Here is a 24,517-nt window from a genome sequence, read left to right on the forward strand (position 1 = left end):
GTGCCTGAGTGCTATTCTTGGGTTTTAATACAGTTTCAGTTATTTCATTTCAGCAATGTTTCAAACAGTGAGGAAGACAACTAGTTGAAGACCCCATCAGAACAAGCAGGTGCCACATACGTTTCCAAGTGTCTCCAGTCCTCCGGATGCTCAGATCCATCTGTTATCTGTGTTGGAAATAGTCTACCTTGTGCTGCAAGAGACAAGTTGTAGGAAATGTTTATGTAGCTATTAAGCTGACCTAAATCAGAGCCATTCATTCGTTCATTCACTCATTCGCCCATCCCATATTTACCGAGCTCCTGCTTACCAAGTGCCAGAACCACGCTGGAACCTGGGAGAGAAGAGCAGAGCAAAGGGACTGGGTAATAAACAGTGGTCCTTGCCTGAGAGATGCTTACTGACCAGCGAGGGAGACGAGATGTAGAGAGTTAACTAGAACTTCTTGCAGCACAGTTGGCCGCGCTGATGGTCCGCTGGGATGCCTGACCTGGCTGTAGCCCTCGATGCTGAGGACTGGAGTCTCAACGCCCAGTTCAGGGACACGAAAAGTGTCCTTGCCTTGCGTGAAGCAATGAGTTGAGACCCTGCTGAAGGGAAGGCTCCTCAAGGGTCCGGCCTCACTTAAACTGGGAAATGGGGAAACAAAGACAGGAAAACTCTGCCTGTAAGGGCAGGGAGGTAGTAAGAAACTTAAGTTCTGGGGATGTGCGTGGAGGCAGGAAGGACCCTGGGAGCAATTCAGACGGCAAGCCTGTGTCACTCTTTATGTGGGATTCAAATATATCCTGCTGATAGGGTTCGGGAAACCCAGCACCAAAAATGAACATAACTTTTTTCCCCTGGACTCTTGGAATCACTGAGATACTGATAGAAGCAAATGAAAAATCACTCTGTAGGGAATGAAAACCCATTCTGTTGAGTATAAACTCACAAAGACAAGTTCCAAATCACATGAAGAAAGAGACCACAATAGGGAAAACCAGCAGATGCAGCAAAGGCAGAGCTAGAAATAAGAGAGAAATCTAAGGGTTCTTATAAAATATAGATGCTTACAATAAGAAAATTAAATCATAGAAGCCATCGTGAAAGAAGAGACCCCTATGCAAAACAAGCAAACAAAAGACAGACTAGAAAAGGAAACAAAACATCTAGAAGTGAATGATCAATATAGTCATTGACATTAAGCGCTGAGTGTTTGGATAAAACAGCAGAGTGGACACAGCCAGAGAGAGAATTAAAAACTGAAGGATCTGAGGAAATCACTCAGAAGGAAGCCCAGAGGAATAAGAAAAATACGATATTAAGAGAGATGGAAAATAACAATAATACCTAACTGTTGTTAAGTCCTTACTGTTTATCAGGCTCAGTTCATATTGCTTCTCTTCCCTGGTAACTCAGCTGGTAAAGAATCTGCCTGCAATGCGGGAGACCTTGGTTCAATCCCTGGGTTGGAAAGATTCCCCTGGAGAAGGGAACGGATACCCACTCCAGTGTTCCAGCCTGGAGAATTCCATGGACTGTTCCATGGGGTTGCAAAGAGTTGGACATGACTGAGTGACTTTAATCTTTCTATCTCTTTTAATTCATTCAAGCTTCATAATGACCCTCTGTGGTAGGTACTATTACTAGCTCCGATTTTACAGATGAGAAAACTCATGCAAAGTTAAGAGATGGAAATTGGGAGAGAGGAGGGAACCAGGCATCTTCTTCCCAAAGAACTGTTCCAAAGCCCCATTTCTCCATACTCACCTGGGATGAGCATGGGATCTACCTGCACTTTCCCCTTTTGGCTTACTGGGAAGCAGTAGCCAGTGCAGTGATGCATTATTTAACACCCCTTCCCATCCTTCTTTGCCTTACTCTTCCCTTTTCTTACTCTTAGAACCCTGGGTTTGTATCTTTGAGATAAACCATTAGCATTTAATTGATGTCTACCATAGTAGGTCATTAATAAAAAATATTATAGTGAATTAAGAGAGTATTGTAAACACACTATTTAAAAACATGGAGGTAAATACCATAAGGGATAATTCTCCCCCAAAATTTCCCTGGTGGTTCAGATGGTAAAGAATCCACCTGTAATGTGGGAGACCTGGGTTTGATCCCTGGGTTGGGAAGATCACCTGGAGAAGAAAACGGCTACCCACTCCAGTATTTTGGCCTGGAGAATTCCATGGACAGAGGAGTCTGGCAGGCTACAGTCCATGGGGTTGCAAAGAGTTGGACATGACTAAGCGACTTTCACTTTCACTTTCAAAAGTTGAAAATTGTTATTTCCAGGGAAATGAGATGACTGCATTTAGCACCATTAAAAATGTAAGCTATTTACATGCATTTCTTGGATAATTATAATTCAATTATACAAGATTGATGTTGAACTAAAGATGTTTTCAGACAAACCCTGAGTGTACTATTCATAGACCTTTGCGAAATGAACTAATCACATATTATTCAGAAAGAAAAGTTGAACCAAGGAAGAAAGAATGAAATTCAAGAAGCAGATGTGAAATTGACAAGTATGTTTGTAAAAACAAAAATGCTGGAATGTTTGAATGTGTTTTAAAGAAGGGGGATTATAAACAAGGTGAAAGCAAGGCTTTAATAACATAGAAGATGGAGAGGGGTGATCAGATTCAAGCCTTTGGATATTTTTTCAGTTTGTTGTTGTTGTTTAGTTGCTAAGTTCTGTCCTACTCTTTTTGGACTGAGGCCCACCAAGTGTCTCTGTCCAGGGGATTTCCCAGGCAAGAATACTGGAGTGGGTTGCCACTTCCTACTCCAGGAAATCTTCCAGGGATGGAACTCGCATCTCCTGTGTCTCCTGCATTGCAGGCAGATTCTTTACTACTGAGCCATCTGGATGTATTGGCCTGATATATATAATGGCCTGATAGGTAAAACCAGAATACATTAAATATTTAATGGTTACTATAAAGAAAATAGAAATAAAGCACACAACTTCCAAACCAAAGAAAGGGAGAAGAAGAATAAAGAAAAATCTATCAATCAGAGACCAAGAAGTACAAAGACAAGTAGAAAGCCCAAACAATATGAATTTTAAAGAGAACACTGGTGATAGTTGTATAACCTCATCATAGGAAAGAATTTCTTTAAAACTCCAAAAACAGAACAAAACATAAACAACTGATCAAAATGGACAAAAATATGAGCAAGCAATTTGCAGAAGAAATCTGAATACATAGCAGGTAATCAGGATATAGTGATTAAATCACAACCAGCGTGCTGAAAAACAAATGGAAAGATCAGTAATACCAAGTGACAATGATGTGGAAATGGAAGCTCTCATATACTGTTGGTGAGATGGTAATTGGTACAATCATCTTGAGAGTTACCTGTTAATATCTAGTTAAGGATGTGCATGTCCTATGACACAGCTATTCCAGTTGTAGTTATATTTCTTAGAGAAACTTGCACAAAAGCACAAAAGAGAACTTTATCAGGATGCCCACTGGAGAATTGTTTGTAATTGCCAAAAGCTTAGATACCAGCTACATAATCTTTCACAAGGGATTCATAAATAAACTATAACCTTAACATTGGAATACCAGCAGGAAATATGAATGGACAAGATGTACATGAATACACAAGCAACGATCCTAAAACATAATGCTGAGTTAAATATAGAATACTACAAAATGATTCTTAAAACGAGATAACCCCTTATGGACCCTGGAAACCCATAAATCAGTATTGCAAAATATTTGCAAATGTATGGTAAAAGTATAAAAAATAGATGGGATACACAAACATCAATTTCAGGGTAGAAATTGCCTCTGGGAAAGAGAAGTGGGGAGGAAGATTGATGGTCCTTGCAATCTAATTGTTATCCCTTTATATTCTTTTTAAAGCACTAAGGCACCTAGGATGGAATGTTAACATTTTGAAACCTGAATGATGCACACGTGGACAGTATAGTATCCACTATCTTTTTCTGTACCTTTGAAATACATTATGAGTAAGAACTTATATTTATAGGATGTTACAGGGAGAATTCAATCGGCAGTAGGTTCCGAGGAAGCACTGAGCAATGAGCAGGTAGTTCTGTCTGGCAGAGGGCTGAGCGCTGCTAGTGCTGTGATGCAGAGAATGAGAAAGAGGCTCCTGGGAGGGGGAGGGCAAGGTCCAGGAGCAGAAGGAGACAGCATGGTACTGTGGGAACTGTGAGTGCCCTGGAGTAACTGACCACGAAGTGGCAGGAGACACACAAGGTGATAGAAGATGTGGCTACAGATCAGACCTGTCTTAGCTGTCAGCTGAGATTTGATATCTTAGAAAGCTTAAATGTTCACTGAAAGCTCTTACTTCTATATCAAGAACACAATCGATTCTTTTTGTTTTTTTCCTCCTCAAGACACTCTTCTGGTTGTTGCAATTTAACGTCTATTAGAGTAAGAGAACCACATTTTTGGAATGACCTTAGCAATCATCTACTAGTCCAATCCTTTCATTTTATCCACCAAAGAATGTATTGATCTCTTGGAGGACAAACCACTCTGAAAGTTTTCATCTTTGCAACCCAAGTTGACTCAGTTGGCTTTTTGGAAGAACTGATTCCTAGGGCAGATTTAGGAAAGAATCTGGGGAAAGGCTGTGTCTAGAGAAGTTGTTCATTGGTAGAAGATTTCATGAAAGTAATACTGTGATATATATAGATGCATGCTTAATGCTGTTATTCAGTTGCTAAGTCATGTTCGACTCTTTGTGACCCCATAGACTGCAGCACACCAGGCTTCCCAGTCCTTCACTATGTCCCAGAGTTTGCTCAAACTCATATCCATTGAGTTGGTGATGCTATCTAACCATCTCATTCTCTGTCACCCCCTTTTCCTGCCCTCAGTCTTTCCCAGCATCAGGGTGTTTTCCAATGAGTCAGCTCCTCGCATCAGGTGGCCAAAGTATTGGAGCTTCAACATCAGTCCTTCCAATGAATATTCAGGGTTGATTTCCTTTAGGATTGGCTGGTTTGATCTCCTTGCAGTGCAAGGGACTCTCAAGAGTCTTCTCCAGCACCACAGTTCAAATGCATCAATTTTTCAGCCTTCAGCTTTCTTTATGGTCCAACTCTCTCATCCATACATGACTACTGGAAAAACCATAGCTTTGACAATACAGACCTTTGTCTGCAAAGTGATGTCTCTGCTTTTTAATATACTGTCTAGGCTGCATGCTTAATAAATTATTTTGATAGGTTCTTAATTATGAAAATTAATAAAAGAAGTCTCTTTAATTCATTTGCTAAAGAATGAGGTGGGAAACCATCTCATTCTACTCCCAACTTCAGGGTTTTTTTTGTTTTTATCATAGATGAGAGAATTAAGACAAAAAATGTAAGCCTTGGTCACTCTATATGGAATATGAAGATCATAGATCACATAGAGGATTCCAGTTCAGGTCACTGGGAGGAACAGGGGACCTGGGAAGGAGCGGCAGTTTGCATGAGTTGGCAACAAGAATGGCTTGAGTTCAGGCTATTGAATTTCAGAATATGACTGTACACTCCAATGATTCATACCCCTTCCCCAGCACTACAGCTTACAATAGCTCAGATAAACATCATCAGGTCTTTCTCAAGGATTCTCTGTAATGTTCTGAAATATGATTTCTGCCATAAAAGGACAATCTCTTCCTTTTCTTGATTCAGACTCCGTCTCTCAAGAAAAATTTGGCAGTCTAGTGAAATCCATTAAATAGGAAGTCCTCGCTTTAGGGAAGTGCACCCTTGTTTCTGGTCTTCTCTCGTCTCACTTTGGTCTGAAGTCTTTGTTTTCTAATCCTTCATGTCATGCTTGAGCCATAGGTAAATCAGAATGTCCGTGCAGAATTCCTCTAATTTATAAAACTACCATCACAGAAGCCGTGGTCCAGGGGACGCTTGTTCAGTTGCTCCGTTGAGTCCAACTCCTTGCGACCCCACGGACTACAGCACACCAGGCTTCTCTGTTATTCACTATCTCTCGGAGTTTTCTCAAACTCAGTGATCCCATCCAACCATCTCATCCTCTATCATCTCCTTATCTTGTCTTCAACCTTTCCCAGCATCAGGGTCTTTTCCAGGTGACCCTGACAGGTGATTAATGTGGAGAGTAGCGTGAATCTTGGTTTGAGATGAAGATTTTATTGACTCATTCCTTCTTTGCTCCAACAGTTAGTGATCTCAGCAATCTGGGCTGTCTCTTCAAGTTATCAAACTTACGCTTGTATTTATAACTAACATCCAAAACTATACATTTGTGGATAATGGACCCATTCCTTCCTGGGTTACCAATCTCCTCTTTTATACAGGTCTGAGATAAGGTCATTTCGGCGAACACAGCAGCACACTGCTCATCGTTAGCAAACCAACACAGTCTCAGGTAAAGGCAAAATTGCTCACTGCTTTAGTTAGCTATCCAGTTTCTGTCTTGGCTTAGCAGAATGCCCCCACTCACTACAAAGCATTCTATACATTTCCATTAATTCTCCTTGTTAGCTGCCAGTATTTATTTGCAGGGGGAAAAAAGCTCAGCTCTCTTTTGATTTTGATATTACTTGTGGAAATATCTGAATGTCTCCTAATTTACATATTCTCAAAACTTGAGGGAAAATTTAAGCAGAAAGTATTTCCTATGAGCCTTGTGTGTTTCATGTATAGCTCTCATTCTTAAAAACACAGTGAGACAAATCACAAAGCCCATCTTTGATGGAAAGGGTCCCTAAGACTGAAGCTATGTCTGGTATTGGTTCACCACATGCAGCTGTCAAAGACTAAGCTAAAAAAAAAAAGACCGAAGCTAAGCTTAGTGTTGCCAGTACTTGCCTTGGGTGTTCACTCTAAATGAATGACGGGCAATAGTTCCCAAACTGTGTGCACAATGTTCTGAAGAACACAGGTTGACTTACTACGCACCATTTTAAACAAAATTATCAGATGCTAATATACGAATATGCTAATGTGCTCTGTATGACAAGCTCAGGAATATATTAGCAGGAAAGCTGTATGATTGAAGTTTGTAATTCATATGCATTAGATACCTTTGAGCTTTTCTGAGAATTTTAGAACATCAAGCAGGCTATAGAGCCATGTCTGTACCATTCTCCTGCATGCAAAGCAAGAGTGTTTTATTTTTAAGGTAAAGTTGAGATCAGGATTTAGAAGAGCAGAAAGGCTTCTTTGCCTTTAAGGAATTGACAGATTTGGGGGGTAAGGGGGGACAAGCCTGAGAAGGCTTGTTTTCTTCTTTTTAAAAAATATCTATTTATTTGCTGCACCGGGTCTTAGTTGCAGCATGGGGGATCTTTGATCTTTTGGTTGTGGCATGCGAACTCAAGTGGTAAAGAATCCACCTGCCAACGCAAGAGATGCAGACAGGAGACGTGGGTTTGATCCCTGGGGCAGGAAGATCCCCTGGAGAAGGGCATGGAAACCCACTCCAATATTCTTGCCTGGAGAATTCCAGTGGACAGCCTGGAGGGCTACAGTCCACAGGGTCGCAGAGTCAGGCACGGCTGAGCGGCTGGACGCAGCACACAGCATGTGAACTCTTAGTCATGGCCTGTGGGGTCTAGTTCCCTGACCAGGAATCGAACCCGGGCCTCCCTGCGTGGGGAGTGCAGAGACTTAGCCACTGAACCACCAGAGAAGTCCCTGTCATTGTTTTCTTGAAATCAAGGGAACATAACTTGGGGGCTCCAGGGCTCCCCTGACATATTGTCAATTTTGGAAAAGGAAGAGAAAGGAAGTGTGGGGGAAAAAAAGGGAATTCATGGACTTAAAAATTTTTCAAAATTTATTTTAGTTTCTATTCATTAGATTTGGTAAAATATAAAAATATACTGACAATATTTATAGATTTTGAATATCTCCTTCATTTTTTTGGTCATAACTCACATGTTTTCTAAACACTGATCATTTTTGTCAAGGTTTGATAATTCTGTTTTTTTCACCTGTGGGGTTTCAAAGGGAAAAAGGCATGATTTTACATGGTCTTAAAATAAATTACTTACAGACTGGGAAATGAAAGAATGTTCATTTCAGTAATTTTTTTTTTTAATCCATAAAATGGAAAGACAGATTTACTTCCTTTGTAAATTGGTAGATCCTAGTAAATGTGACAGGTTTGCCCTTCATCTTTAAGCAGTCCTCCAGGAATTTCTTCCAAGGCTGGCTTGGAAAGATATTTTTACCTTCAGTATAGCCTCCTTCCTGTGTGCAAATTTCTGGACAGTAGCATGAAATCGTGATGCGTGACTGGCCTCTGGATGGGGAGATCTGCCTTCATTTCAGCTCTGGGCTCTTCCTTGTCCATATCTGACAGCTTTGGGACACTTCTTTCATCTCTCTGCCTTCTTCCTTGTTGGGTGGTGGTCAGAACACCTCAACTCTGAGAATTATCATCAGGACTCAATGCTAAATTTTTAGTTAAAAACACATAACATATATAATTTATGTGACATATCATTTTTATAGATGATATTTCATATATTTGTGTGCTCAGTTGTTCAGTCACGTCCAACGCTTGGCGACCCCCTGGACTGTATAGCCCACCAGGCTCCTCTGTCCATGGAATTTTTCAGCCAAGAATACTGGAGTTTATTATCAGGTAAATACATTCTACAAATAAATGCATACATGTAAACATTTAATATACCCATTAGGAAAAAGCCCAGCAGAGTTTCTTAAACACACTGGAAGCTCACCAAATGATATGTCCCTCTCTGCCTCCCTGCCCGCAATGGACTGTCTTCCCTGGCAAAATAATCATTGAGACGCTGAGCGAATGGGTTTTAAAGCATATCTTTGTCTATATATACTATTCTATTCTTAAGTCCCAATGCTGTGCTGGGCTGAGCTTAGTCGCTTAGCCGTGTCCCACTCTTTGCAACCCTACGGACTGTAGCCCTCCAGGCTCCTCTGTCCGCAGGGATTCTCCAGGCAAGAATGCTGGTGTGGGTTGCCATGCCCTCCTCCAGTAAGTCCCAATAGCACACTCTAATATGATCCTCTCTTTAGACTCTTCTTAGTTTTTAAATTTACTCTTCCGTTCCTGTAAATAAATTCCCTCTTACCTGTAAGATGGCAACAAACTGCTGTTATTATACAATAAATTGTATGGATAAAATATGCATCACAAAGGAAAACGCTCTATTGACATAAAATGTATAAAAATTAAATAGAATTCTTCTTCAGCAGGCTTCTCTATTATATATATTTAAAAAAACTGTTTTGGAACTCCTGAGATACCATGATCCTGGCGCACTGTGAAGATGAGAGTGCAAACTGGCTTATTAGAAGCAAAGATGTTCCTTTGATCATTCACTTCACTAGTCTTAGTGCGTATTGTAATGCTTCCCTCAGTGAATTAGGCCATCTTCTTTTCCGTGGGAGAAGTAATTTGCATGTCACACAGTTATACACCGCGATACCCACTTAGAAGCTCCCCATAGCTGGCCACTCACAGCTACCCCCGCACACTCAGTGATGTTTCATGTATCACTGAAGTTCTCCCGCTGGGATAAAGGGCCAACCTGCATTTCTTGCCCGTGGAATGTTATCCTGTTACCTTGTTCCTGCACCTGCTCTGTGCAAACACAACTGTGACTCTGTCCCAATGGCCAATTATCATTAAGCTGATCGTGAGCTTTTGCTAAACAGCCCGGAGGGGCTCACTACACTGTTAATACCATCCTGCCCTAAAAGGATAACAGTGAGTATCAGCTGCCGTCTGTTTTCAAGATTGAAAGGGCACGGCTGTGCCAGTAGAGATGATAGATAAGATTCTGTGCATCCTATTTTTACCCCTGTCCTCTTTACCACCAGCAGCTAAGCTCTGCATGGCAGGCAAGGTTTCTGTGTCCTATGCCCTCAGTCTCATTACCTTCCTTGGTTGGGTTTCACGATGCCATATGCTTCTGTCCTAAAATAGTATTGAGGGTCCTCTGAAGAAAAACTGCCTAGCAGTTCTCTGCGTGTCGGTGGGATGGTTGGAGGAGGAGAGGTGCGCTTGGCCATTAAACATACTTTGGATCTGATTTCCACTTGGCAGAATGCTAATTGCAAACCCGGGGAATTTACTTAATTGTATTGCGCTTCTGTTTCCTGAAGCATAAAATGGAAATAATAGTTCCATCTTATGGAGTTGGTGTGATGATTAAATAAGGTGATCTATAATATATAAGTGCATCCCCACACAGCTACACACACATTTGTCATTGATGTATTAGTCTTGATAGGCTAGATTAATCTTCAGTAAAAATAAAAAAAAAAATTCCAAGATTTCAGTGGCTTAAAGCAACACAAGTTCATTTCACGAACTACATGGCCCTGGTGTGTCAGCAGGTGGGTTTGCCTCGCTCCAGAACCCAAAGGGAAGCAGCAGCCACCAGCTTGAGCTTCAGTTTATCACACAGTGATCAGAATTGGTCACCTGGTTCCACCCCCTCCAGGGGATCTAGATGTACATACTGCAGCTCTACCACATACCTGAAGATGGGAGATCAGAAATATTTGGAGAACAATATTGATGCTTACAATATTTGTCTCACAAAAATGAGACAGTGTTATGGTCAGTTCTCTGAATGTTAGTTTTCTTATTAACAGTGCATCGTGGAAATCCTTCCAAGTCAACTTGTTTAAATACAACTCATTACTTTGTGGCATTGTGCTATATACACACTATAATTTAGGCAGTCATTTCTTTATTGCTGGACTTTATTTTATTTCATTGAAATATAAACACCCCCATGTTATATTTATAATGTCTTTATTCTCTAGGGCTTTTATTACTATAAATTAAATACCCAGAAATATCTAAATCTGCCAGAATTCACCTGGTTCAGAAAGGAAATCATAAGGATATGTGTGAAGTGAAAGTGAAAGTGAAGTTGCTCAGTCGTGTCCGACTCTTTGCAACCCCACGGACTGCAGCCTACCAGGCTTCTCCGTCCATGGGATTTTCCAGGCAAGAGTACTGGAGTGGGTTGCCATTTCCTTCTCCAAAGGATATGTGTATAAGGCTATAAATCTCAATTTAAATGGGATTTGTCTTTTATATTTTGTCCTACCTCCTTTCAAAGACAATGGGCTGCTTTTCTGGGTGCCTGATGTCCTCTGCTAGCGAACAGAAGTTGTTTTGTGGAGTTTGCTCAGCGTTCAAATGTTCTTTTGATGAATTTGTAGGGGTGAAAGTGGTCTCCCCGTCCTACTCCTCCTCCATCTTAGCTTCTCCCCGGGATTTGTCATTTGAGGCGAAATGTAAAGAAACTAAATAGTTTGAAACAATAGACCTCTCATTTACTAATCTTTAATGACCCACACCTCTGCCAAATCTATCCTCTCTTTTACCATGGATATAAGCAGGAATATTCAATCCCAAATTTTGAAATTTATACCAAGAGCCTTCCTTGACCATTGGCAATAGAGATTTTAAAGATGCTTGACATAGACAAGACTTCGCAGAAAATTTCCTGCCTTCTTTAATCACAGTCACAAAAATTCTATTCATGGGCCACAAAGCACGGCCTGTTACGGAGATTCTGTTATTTGGTCAAAAGAACTGGAGCACTCCAGTCCTCTTCCCATTCATGGTAACGCAGGAAAAGAAACATTCCAAAATAACACTTCTATCAAGAAACCACAGGAATGTGCTCAGATGGTTCCCCCTCAGTCACCTCTTTCTCTACCTGTTTGGTGTAACTGCTTCCAATCTCCCCTTCCCATCACATTGTTATCTGCTACGTGTTTTTACAATTTGCACAGAACAAACCCTTAGTAAGCATAATTATTGCAACCCTAAAAGTAAAATTGCTTTCTAGTCAAAGTTTTAGGAGGAAGAAAAAAGCAAATTCTTAGCTAAAATTAAAACAAAAAACACAAAAACACACCAAAAAACTGCTCACATCATTCCGATGTCTCAACTATATTTTTAAGAACTTTAGTTCTAAAAACAGCTGTGATATTGTTTCTTCAAACCTACTGTCCAATGACCACCCTCTGGCTCTTCTACCAAAAACCTGTCAGGTTGGATTAAGAAATAATAAGATAAAAGCTTGGGCCAAAAGAACTTTTGCTATGGGTTCTAAAACACAGTTTGAAGGAAAACATGCGGGAGAAAGGCTTTCTATTAGGAGAATCAAGGCTTGCCAATTGTGCAGCTGGTTTCTAACCTTTATCTGCAGGAGTGACATTCAAAATATTTAATAACTAGAGTTGCAAGAGTCAAAAAGGCCTATTAGAACAGATGCCAGCCGTAAACAATCCATACAGCTGTGCCATGCACAAGAACTGCATGTGAGCTCTGCTGATACATGACTGAATTGCCTACAGAATTTTCACAGCCTCCACAGCAAGCTCTGATCATGTCTTCTTGCTCAGAATATAAATGCTTTATGCTAAATATAAGAAAGCCTGGAAGCTGTATCCCTCTCTTAAATGACACATTCCATTTCATGCTTCCATTCCAGCATCTGCCAAAATAAAAACAAAACATAAGAACAAAAACAACATAACACGCAAATGCAGAAGTAGTGCAGCATGATTCTGTGTTCGTGAACCATTTGGAAATAATTTTTAATGCCGTTCTTAAATGTGTACTTTGTAGATTAGCATACCATTCTGGCTTTGACATAGTACACATTTAGATCAAACAGAAAAAATAGATGCCGTTCTGTGAGAAACATAATAGAGGCTCTTCTTACATGTGAGTTAATAATTAGGGAGTGTATTAGGTTTCTAGGGCCGCTGTAGCAAATTGCCAGAAAGTTAGTGGCTTACAACAGACATCTATCCTGTTGCTGTTTCTGGGAAAAGAGTTCTGTCTCACCTCTGTGTATCTTTTATAAGGACACTTGCCATTGGATTCAGGATTCACCCAGGTAATTCACAAAGATATCCTTAGCATGAGATCCTTAACTTAATTACATCTGCAAAGAACCTTTTTTCTAAATAACATCATATTCACTGTTTCCAGGAACTTGACATGGACATATCTTCTGGGGGCCACCATTCAACCCACTATAGGGAAGATAGGAACAATAAAGGAGATAGAAGCAGGAAGAAAATTTAACAAATAGGTTGAGTTTAAATCAAAGGAAAAAAAATGAGGAAGAAAACATTTTTTTAACCTTTTCTTACATCAAATATGTGTAGGACTATTTCTCTTAAGTACACCTCTCTTTGAATGGTTCTACCACTTTGCCTTGTATCAACATTACTATTTTGTATTTCAATTCTCTTTTTGTGTAAGAGTTAAAGCACTATATGAGTTTGGGTAAACTCCGGGAGTTGGTGATGGACAGGGAGGCCTGGTGTGCTGCAATTCATGGGGTCGCAAAGAGTCGGACACAACTGAGCGACTGAACTGAACTGAACTGAAGCACTATATGAGCATTTCCAAATTTCTACCCTTAACTTTGATTCTGACTCCCTTTGAGCCTAAGAGCTGTTAAGTGTTCTAAGTAGGATGGAGCACAGACAAGCAGAAAGTGGAACAAAATCTCAGCTCCAAGTGATGGCGTGGAATTTCAATGTCCACAGTTGCCTTCATATCATCATCCTGGTGATGTCTTCTGGAAAGCTCAGTTTTCAGCCCCTGCCTTGCTGGGTGTAACTCTCCCACCAGGCTAATGACCATCCCCGCCCCGACCATGAACTCCTTCCAGCCTCTGAGCCTGTTTTCTCCTCACTGCCACAACCTCTCCCACCCCCTCTCTGCCCCCAGCTGCTGCAAGTCAACTTTCCCAGGGAAATTCTCCCTCGTCAGCTCCATCTCTGCCACGTTCATCACTGCAGAACTCCCCCTACACACGGCTCCCACTCGGGTAGCAAATGCATACATCTCCGTGGCTGCTCTGAATTACAAGTTCACACACGTGTTTTCAGCTGCCTGTGTTTTGAGAGCATCCTCTCTTCTCTTAGGGCTTCCCAGGTGGCTCAGATGGTAAAGAATCTGGATGCAGGAGATCCAGGTTCGACCCCTGGTGTCAGGAAGATCCCTGGAGAGGGGAATGGCAACGCACTCCAGTATTCTTCCCTGGAGAATCCCATGGATAGAGGAGCCCGGTGGGCTACAGTCCATGGGGTCGCAAAGAGTCGGACAGGACTGAGCGACTGACGCTTTCACTTTTCTTTCTCTTCTATTTTAAGCCCTGCAAGGTCAAGGGTGCTGTCTGCTGCTCTCTTCAGAACCAAAGCGTGTCCCCCACTGGTAGGCAGTTCCCAGGCTGGTGCTCCTCAAACGTTACAATGCCCCCGAATCACCTCGCGGTCCTGTTCAAATGCAGATTCTGGGGTACAGTGTGACAGGCTGCGTTTCTTCTTTCCCATTTAGATCATCTGGGTGAACATCTCACTCAAGCTGCACTGGCTCTGTGTTGAGATACCCTGATGTAACTGATAGAAATCCCTTCAGGGGTTCCGTCTGTCCTCTTCAAAGGGGGAAAAAAATAAAATCCCACAATACTATCTATTTTTCCAAGAATGCCGTAGTATGATCATTTTCTCTCATTGTCAATGCAGGGAGATGATTATCAAAGGCAGCAATAGAGCTGAGCCGTAGTAATAACAAGGATGATATTAAACACAGGTTTGTCTTAAGGGATGAGACAAACACAGACTCTGTATAAGACGTGTTCTGGCATCGAAAGCTGTAGGGATATTAGAGTAATGGGTGTCAGAAGGCGGCTTCACGGAGGTGGCATTCAGGGCACAGAGCAGGATCAAGAAAAATGCCAGATGGGTGTGCACACCTGTTCTGCTGTCTGCCGGGGGTCAGAGGAAAGGGGGTGCTGGCAGACACCAGACTCAGCATCTTCTTCCAGCCAGCACTGAGGTATATTCCATCCCAGGCCCCTCTCCACCCGCCTTCTCTTATAACAATAAACGACTGTGTATCTCAGCTTCTAAATTCAGCCTGAGACACGAACATTCATGCATCTTCTAAGAGGAGTGCATGCTCAGTCGTTTCAGTCCTGTCCGACTCCTTGCGAGCCCACCAGGCTCCTCTGTCCATGGGATTCTCCAGGCAAGAATACTAGAGTGGGTTGCCATGCCCTCCTCCAGGGGATCTTCCCTACCCAGGTATCGAACCCGCGTTTCCTGCATCTCCCCTGCATTACAGACAGATTCTTAACCTGCCGAGCCATCTGGGAAGCCCCTTCTAAGAAGAGTAGGGTCCTACAGAACTTTCAGCACAGATGAACGTGTTCTACCACTGCTCGTCCAATCCAGTAGCCACCATGTGCATGGACTGTTGGGCGCCTGAAGTGTGGCCAGTGCAACTGAGGCACCGAAAATGAATCTCATTTCGTTTTCATTTATTTAAGTGTAAATAGCCATGTGCAGCTAGTGGATACCATTATTGGCCAGCAGAGTTAGAAGCTCAAACTCAGGGTAGACTGCTTAGGAAAAGGAACCACTGAAGAAGGGAACAGCTCTCTGAGGTCCACCCGAGGCCTCTATGCACTAAACCTGAATAAAGAGCCCCCACAACTGCAGAGCATCGCCTTGAGACTAAGCTGGAGGTCATGTCAGTATTCTCTCTACTACAATGCACTGATAACTTGGTCAATTAAGGTAGAGACACTTGAGCTCTTGGGTCTGGTTACATGTTCAGTGAGCAAATCAAAGACTGCTGTGGGCTTCACTGTTTTAATAAGACCACGTAGAGTTTGTGCAGCTCTGTTATTCTGATCCGTGGGCAGAGAGTAAGGTGGAAAAGGCTCGCAATTTTCAAAATTTATTTTTTAAAAAAGTTGTGTTTTCTGCTCAGAAGGTACTTAAGAGGTGACACAGTTTGGGAAAGGGCTCGAGTATTTGAAAAAGAGAATAACAAATAGTGACCCATAACGCAATGCAATTAATTCCTTCATACACTCCTCCAGCAAAGCAAACGGCTCCTTGGCCACCTCTGTGCATATCTAGTCATGTCAGTCCTGTCCGACTCTTTGCAACCCCATGGACCATAGCCTGCCAGGTTCCTCTGTCCATGGGATTCTCCAGTCAAGAATACTGGAGGGTGTTGCCTTGCTCTCCTCCACGGGATCTTCCCAACCCGGGATCAAACCTGTATCTCTTGTCTCCTACATTGGCAGGTGGGTTTTGTTTTTTTTTGTTTTTTGTTTTTGTTTTTTTGGTTTTTTACCACTAGCGCCACCTGGGAAGGGCTTCCCTCGGAGCTCAGTGGGTAAAGAATCTGCCTGCAGTGCAGGAGACCTGGGTTCAATCCTTGGGTTGGAAAGATCTCCTGGAGAAGGAAAATGGCAACCCACTCCAGTATCTTTGCCTGGAAAATCCCATGGACAGAGGAGCCTGGTAGGCTACACTCCATGGGGTTGCAAAGAGTCAGGCATGACTGAGCGATGAACACTTTCAGCCTTCAGTCTTTCAGCCACCTGAGAAGCCCTTGGCCACCTCTAAAATAAGGCTTACAGTCAGCCAGGGACCAAGTGATGTGAATATGACAGGAAAAGAAACTAGGATTTACCTGTAGCTGATTTGACTGGTAATCCAGGTGAGAAGGGAGGGGTCCCTGAAAGCCCCAGTGGGCACTAAGGGAGACTGGATTGTGATATAATTAAAGAGAACAGAACTCCAACTGAGGATTCCCTGACATCTCCTTCTAGAGCAGACCATGGCGGTTGGACACCTGGTGTTCCTAAGTACAGAATGCAAATGAAGCTCGGAATATGCTGACTTGGACAGACGCTTTGCATGTGAGGAGTAGTATGAATGAGTGGGAGATCTGGTGTGATCAGAAGCATATTATTTAATATCCCCAGTGGGTGGTGGACCCTATTGCCCATGAGGTGAGCTGTATGTGTAGAGAATTTGCTCAATGACCTGTCTTTTGCAGTGGTGTAAGACAACAGGGTGGGGCTTCCCCGGTGGCCCAGTGGTAAAGAATCCACCTGCAATTCAGGAGGCACATGGGTTCAATCCCTGCCTGGGTCGGGGAAGATCCCTTGGAGGAGGGCATGGCAGCCCACTCCAGTTTTCTTGCCGGGAGAATCCCATGGACAGAGGAGCCTGGTGAGTTACAGTCTATAGGGCCACAAAGAGTCGGACATGAATGAAGTGACGGAGCACGCGCGCAAGACACAGGGTATTATGAAATTCACTTTGGAGAAGTTCTTGGAAACAACGGGTGGTGACAGCGCATCCTTTAGCTGATACTGTTTTCACTGGCCAGAAAAGAGGACAAGGGCTCACAGGGAATGGGGCATGGAGGGAATAACAAGCTTGGGGTCAGACACACCTGGCTGTAAAAACATTTGCCCACTTAGGCTTTGTATGGAGATCACCTGGGAGCTTGTTAAAAGTTCAGATTCCTTGTCATTTCACTGAGCTACTAAACCAAGATCTCTCTGCTGGGGGCCAAAAAGGCTCTTTTTAAAACAAACACCCAAGGTGACTGTGCTGTGAGGCTTCTCAGCGTTAGCTCTGTAAAAGGTGAGGTAGGATTCAGGAGTCAGGATTATGGTATAGATATAGTGTCATTTAAACAACAACAACAACAAACGGTTAGATCAAACTAAGGCTGGATAAACTTGTAGCTGTTACTATTCTTAAGCCATGGATTTGCCTTCTTGAAGATACCGCTCTTTTCTTTAGAGATCTCAGGTTGATGTCATTTGCCTTACTGAGCCTTATTAACTGTGCTAACTCAGCTGGCGAAGTTTCACCCAAATTATCTAGGATCCCAAAGTTGCAAGTTGTTGTTTCTGAGGATTGATAAAAGCAACATTTTCTGTTCCCTTTCAACTCTTTAAGTTTTCATGACATGGGTGTAAGGCCCTCTTCAGGTCGGGGAATTTCTATTGAACGTGAAAACATCAGTTCTGTTGTAACAGGTTGTCGACTCCAGTGAAAAGTCAAAGGCTTGCGGGGGGCGGATCCGCCCGAGAATGGTAACGTGTTCTGGCCCCAGAGAGGAGCATGCACCCCCGAGGGCCCCTAACACAGCGGCCTTCGCTGTGGCCCATCTTGCTTTCAACCGGCAGCAAGAGGCTGGAGGAAACGGGGGCGGGGGAGGCTGGCGTTCTGCCCTGCAGTCCGAGAGAGGGAAGGTAGCTGCAACGCCTGGCAGGCTCCAGCGGCTGGTGCTGAGACGCGCGGAGGGGTGGGGCTGCCCCGCGAGGATGCGCGCGTGAGGCCCCGAGGGAGGCGGGGGCGCAGCATCCCAGGTGGGACTGGGGAGTGCTTTCCGGAAACCCTCCTCCGGCCTCGGGATCCCGATTGGCTCGGGCGGGGAGGTCGGCAAGGTCAAGACCCCCTCGGCGCCTTCTTCGGATCCGCCCGCCGCGGTCGAGCGGCTGTCGAGACGCGGGTTGCGGGGCGTGGCGGGGGCATGCTGGCCAGGCGGCGGGGCGCTAGGGGCAGCGCGCGGGGGCCGGAGCAGCGCCCGGCCCGGGGCGCCCGGGGGCCGGATGGCGGAGCCCACGCGCGCCGCGGAGCCGGGGAGGTTTGCGCTCCGCTCGGCGCGCTGCAGGGAGGGCGAGGTGCCAGGCGCGAGCGCCCAGAGACCCAGAAGGAGAGCTTTTTATTTGCTGAGGATGAAGCCCCTGAAGGAGCCCGCCCCCAGCAACAACAGCAACGTGTCCTTTGTGATCCATTGTCAACTGGGCAAGGAGATCAAACACATTTGCAGCAACTGCAGTCGTGGGGAGGACGCCCGGGACGGTGAGTGTCGGGGCGCGTCGGGGCGGCGGCGAACGCGGGAGGGGAGGAGGTGGCCCTGCCGGTCCCAGCTTGGGGGCGCCGCGGGCGGCTCTACCCAGAGAACTGCGGGGACATCCGCCTTCTAACCGGGCGTGACGCCAGCCCAGCCGGCACTTTGCGGAGCGCTGCCCAGAGCCAAACCCGGACCGCATCCGTGCTTAGACCATTGATGGAAATGCTCCCCCCAAACGAGGGGTTTGAAACAGTTAAAGAGGCAACTCTGGGATTTTTCTCTTGGGAAGGTGGGGCTTTAGAGGGTTCATCAGGGGCAACATGATTAGCTTTAAAGAGACGATTCCACCTGCTTTCCTAGCTTTCTGGGCTTCTCAGCTGTTCTCCCACCCTTGCGTTATGATAGGATGTGAGCTCTACTGGGCTGCGTTACAGATGTGGGCGTCGGGTGGGTTGACTCTGGAGAGGTGGTTTGGCCTCGGCCCCAGAGCCTTGCGCCTTGGAGACTTGTGGAGTTGTGGAATGATGTCCGTTCGGAGTAAAACATGGCCGTGGTTTTTGGAGTGCCGTTGCTGGACCCTCCTGGAATGATGCCTAGTGGCCAAATGTGGGAGGTGGGGGAGAGACGGCAGCGGCTTCCTCCAGGTGAGCTAAAGAGCGCCCCCCAAACCGATCAGAGCGCGGCGGTTGAAAGGGTACCGGGCCTCAGCGACTCTGGGCAGACGGAGCCAAGCAGCAGGGAGAGCCCTGCACGGGCAGAAAGCTCTGCAGTTGTGGGCGCGCCTCTGTAACGGTCCAGCCTCCCCCAGGCAGTTGGAAGCAGCTCACAGAGCTGGCTCGGGAGGGCCTCTGAAGGTCTGGAAAAAGTTTCAGGCAGCGGGTTTTGCAGGGAAAGCATTAGCTATTGGCCAGGCTGAAGCTCATCGTCTGGCTTGACGCTGCACACACCTGCTTGGGCAGGCAGATTTCTGCTACCAGCCCCAGGCGGGGTTCACTTGTTCCCTTCGGAAGAGCACTTATTACTTAGGGCTTTCTCTGGTTCCTTGCTGGCCTCTGAAGTGCAGCGTAATGAAGTGACTAGCTTGGCTAATGTCTTTTCAAAATTAAGAGTCCTGCTAGCGTAATTATACTTCTCTTTGATTAAACTGCAAGAGAGGCTGTGAGGGGGATGGCGTTAGGCATCCGGCAGGCACACACCACTCGAAGCAGCACCCCTGGTAGGTCTGGGGGAGGAAACCCACACACCGACATGCGCGTGGTCCTGTGGTTACTCTCTAAGCTGACGGCACCTATGGGATATATAAATGGATTAGTGAGATGATCTAAAGCCGGTCTTTTACTGTCTACTATAATAGAGCATGAGATGCAGGCTAAAATATTTATTAAATGAGTCATTCTGTTGACGGAATTGCTTCCCAGATGGGCTGCTTCCACAACCTTGGGGAATTGATTTAAATTAGGATCCCTGAATGTTACTGCAGTAAAGACGGGTCTATACCCCACTCAGGGATGTGGGTTCATGTATATAATTATGAACACGATGCTTCTGCTTACAATACGCGTCATCTCCACAACCTCAAACGCTCCAGAATGTGTTACGGAGCCGTCTTTGTGGGTGTTCACACATCACCTGATGGGACTAAAGCCTTTCCTTTCAAAGGATTCTTGTGTAGGGGGAACCTCATGTGGGGGTGCTTAATTTTTGCCAAGTTCTCCCCCGGCTAATCCTGCCTTGCAGAGTGTGCTGCGCTCTTTAGTCACTGAGAAAAAATGAGGTCAGGAGCTTCACCCTTCTCCTTTTACTGCCGGAGCCCAAAGCAGCACTGCCCACTGTGAATGGAAAGGAAGTTCAGATAAATTTCACTTTCCGAGGAGACTGACCTTGAATCGTACGTCGTCATGAGTGGAGATTCTGCGAGTGAAGTTCTCCAGCAGCTGTTTTTCCATTTGAGTCATCTATTTCTGCATGCCAGGAAGAGCCAGCTATTTTAAAGGAAGTGTGTAGTAAAGATTGTAGTAAGGCCAACAGATTTGGTAGGACTTGACTGAGGAGGACATTTCTTATGGTGGGGTGTGCCTGTGTTGTGTCCAGCACCCTAAATGTGTTAGGTTTCTCCTTCAGCACCACGGAGGCCATTTAGTAGCCACCAAGGAAAGTTCTGGTCTAACTGGAAAGTCCTTAGCTGAAATTTTACACAGGGAGAATTTTATAGAGGTATTGCCCACTGAGACTCAATCTTAATTTCCTCATATACAGGATATATTTAAACATTTTTGTAACTCAGTCTAAAGACAATCTATAAAACTATTTGGCTGATAGAGAATAAACTTTAAAAGAAAAAAGATCCCTGGCTCAGTGAACATATATAAGAAGTGAAATTGCATTTCAGCACTTGCCCTTTTACTTAAGTATTTTTTTTTTTTAAAGTTCCTGGTATCCACTAACTAGAACTAAAGATATTTGGCTGACTCTATTTTTAAGTATAAAATGATTTTAAAAATTGTAGAATGTAGTTCACCTTTAATGGCCCAAGGTAGTTTGTGTTCCTTTCATTTTTGCTGTTTTGGTTCAATACTGAAGCCATTTTTCAGATGCAGAAACAAGCTACTATAGTACTTTGGTGTAAAGGCCACAAGTAGGTGAATGGTAGAAAAAATTAGAATCTTTGTCTGTCTTTGAAACGAGTGCTTTCCACTGTGCCTTCAAGTTGATTATTTTTTTTATGACACCTATACTGAATGTAGGAAATTAAGTACTGTGATGTATATGTGCCTGTGATATATACATGTACAGTCCCGATAAGCCAGGTTTATTAAGATAGTGAACTGAAAGGAATTGTACAATTTCCTAGCATATTTAATTTTACCTGCTTTTCCTACTTAGAGAGGCTGTCATTAGTAGGAATAGAGGGGGGAGAAGTTTTTAGATGAGTAGATTATAAGTTATGTATGTTGTAAAGCTCCAAGAGACATAGCTACATTATCACTGAACTTTTATTGGAAGTCAGTGGGAGAATTTGATTTTATAAATAGGTAAAAACTCTGGGGGGAAATCTAGGCTCTATGCTGTATATAATTTCATACATGTTTTCTTTTCTCCTTTGAATTCTTTTTGAGTCTATTAGTGAGGAATTATAGAATTATGCCATTAATTACTGTGTATTAAGATATAATTTCAATAGAAATGACACATTCTGAAAAGTTTTAAAGAATATCTTGAAACTTCTATCTTATAGTGGCCTATTTACAAAGCAATCAAATGATAAATAGATTTAGAAACAAGACATTGATTGTAACTGCTACTCAGTACCTTTTACATGTAATGGATCAATATTTCAAGGTTGTTTTCACTTCACTAAATATGATTTCTATTCTTCAAATATTCATATATAAAATCACTAATCCAGTGACTTACTAGATGCATTTCCAAACTTTATCTTCAGGATGAGAAATATTTAACATGTCTTCTGATGGATTCCAATGTGAACTTTTAGAACAAAAACAATTTGTTGTAATACTTCTATATTACTCTGACTGTAAGTTTCATTCCGTAAGACAGCCTTTTAGAAAGTAGTGCCTTATGAGTTTCTGTGGGTCAAATGCTTCCTTTTGCAGATGAGGAAACTGAGGTGCATAAAGATGAGGTGAGCAGTCCCCCGAGATCTAACCATTTGGTGTTGGGGCTGCTAACAGTACCTGTCCCTTGATGAAGCAAGAAATTTCTAATAGTGGTCCAGAGCTGACTCCTGGAACCTCACTGCCTGTTTTCAAATAACAGCTCCTCCCCTTGCCTGCTGGGTGACTTTAGGATACCATGATACTATCTACTGCATGGAGTTGTGAGGATTAAATGAGATAATTGGTACGAAGCACTTAGCATGGTGCCTGGTGAGAGAAGGTGCTGGAGAAATATTAGCTGTGATTACTATCATCTGTATTGTTACCTCCAAGTTCAACTTTGTCTTGGATTTTTCCTCCTGCTATTGTGCGTTCCTTGGTCTCTTCTGTAATCAAACATCCCTGGATTGGGTCCAAGATGAAAGCACCAATTCTACTCTGTATTTAACGGTGAAAACGTATCTTTCTAATAAAAGCAAGGAAAAGTGAGATGGGAGAAGAGCCCCTTCAGCATTGTGCACTTCAAAATTAATCTGCTGTGGTGGTTTTAGAGTTTTAAAAATCATGACCCACTCGTTCTAGATGAAAGGGCTCATGCATATGTCTAAATTTACAATGAATAAGCACTTTTTGTTCAGTAGACTAATCAAAAAAAAGGCAAGGTGAGATCTTGAAGAGGAAACATGAACAGCTGGATGAAGTAGTTACTGGAGAATTCTATCAACATGGGCCCTAAGGACGCTCAGAGACAAAGGGAGAGCTATGGAAGGCATGGCCTGAAGCAAGGGGTAGAGATGGGAATCCGCCTCCTTAAAGTCGGGAGGGCCTGGGAAAGGCTCTAACTTGGGCAGGGTATATAAAGGCTGGAACCCTGAAAAGAAAGGCATGCGCTGAGACAGTAGTGAAGAGAAGTGAAGGACTTAGTGGGGTGTTAGGAGGGAGTGTACAAAGCAGGGAAATTCTAACAAAGTGGGCTGTTAAAATTCTGTTAAAGTATCATATACAGTCATCCTTCAGTATCTGCAAGAGATTGGTTTCAGGTACCCTCCATGGGCACCACAATCCAGGGATGCTCAAGTACCTTGTATAAAATGGCCTAGTGCAATAAATGCAATCTGCTTTCCATACCTGTGCGTTTTGCATCTGCGATACAGAGGGTGGACTGAATTCCTCCAACTGAGCTATTGATTGATTCTCTTAAACGTTTGTTATAAAATTAGCAGCGTATGTGTGCTGAAAGTGATGGACCCTTTCAGATACCAATAGGTACAATAACCAGCTATTGCCTTTGGATCTTAGAGCAACAGGAAAATAAACAGCTAAGTTGGAGGAAGCCATTAACTGTGTGAGTAAGGCAGGAGGGCTTCCTGGAGGAGGTGATATTTGGACAAGAACCTAATGGAGGCATTTTCTCAGGTAAAGAAGGAAGGGCATGTCAGTGAGGAAAACAATGTGCAAATGATTTAAACTGCAAAACAGCACAGTCTATTCCAGTATTCTTGCCTGAAGAATCCCATGGACAGAGGAGCCTGCCAGGCTACAGTCCATAGGGTTACATAGGGTTGGACATGACTGATGTGACTTAGCACACATGCATAACTTGCTCAGAAAAGGGGAGAGGTTCAGCAGATAGAATTAGTGGAATGTGGGGAAAATGACATGAGGTAGTCCAGAAACATATGTTGGGACAATTCTTCATTTTTTCCCACTGATATATTTGTGCAGCGTTTTTATGTGCCAGGTTAAGCATTGGGAACATAAAAGTCAATGGGACAGTATGGTCTTTGTGCTCAAAGACCTTATAATATACAGGGAGATAGGTAGACAGACAGATGCACAGAAGTTTTAAAAAGTGTATGAGAAGGTCAGGTGTTGTTTTGGAGGCAGAAAGTAGAGAGTGTCAGGCCTGGCTTGGGCAAGAGAGAAATCAGGAAGATTTTGGTACAATTTACGAAGGAGTTCAGATTTCATCCAGGGAGCACTGTAAAAATATTTATTAATAAACAGAAGTCTCAGTGAAATAGAGTTGGGAGACCGAACTGGGGAGTTCTCACGCCCTGGGAGGACAGTAGAGCCCAACAGGAAGAAGACAGACTCTTCTCTCCTGGTGAGGATTCAGCCAGTGAAAAGCCACGGACTCTTTGTTGGCTAAGTCCTCCCAGCTTCCTTTTCCCTTTTGTAAAAGTGGCCCCCTTTCTGGGACTTTCACGGGTTGTAGACTTCCAGTTGCAT

The 24,517-nt window shown here is 43.7% G+C and overlaps 1 protein-coding gene across 12 annotated transcripts in view; it reads left to right on the forward strand.

Annotated features, from left to right (window-relative positions):
* The window catches only part of PHACTR1 (phosphatase and actin regulator 1), a 490,759-nt gene that overhangs the window by 243,345 nt on the left and 222,897 nt on the right, over nt 1–24,517 (forward strand). For 3 of the 12 annotated variants that reach the window (XM_043450083.1, XM_043450087.1, XM_043450089.1), the window contains exon 1: nt 18,187–18,676. The exons of 7 other annotated variants lie outside the window; for them this stretch is intronic. In XM_043450083.1, coding sequence (XP_043306018.1) covers nt 18,424–18,676 — 253 coding nt within the window. In that variant the 5' untranslated portion in view covers nt 18,187–18,423. 2 more of the 12 variants (XM_043450094.1, XM_043450088.1) reach the window with 2 other exon arrangements.

Source organism: Cervus canadensis, chromosome 28 (genome assembly GCF_019320065.1).
Source record: "Cervus canadensis isolate Bull #8, Minnesota chromosome 28, ASM1932006v1, whole genome shotgun sequence".
In the NCBI taxonomy this organism is placed as follows: Eukaryota; Metazoa; Chordata; class Mammalia; order Artiodactyla; family Cervidae; genus Cervus; species Cervus canadensis.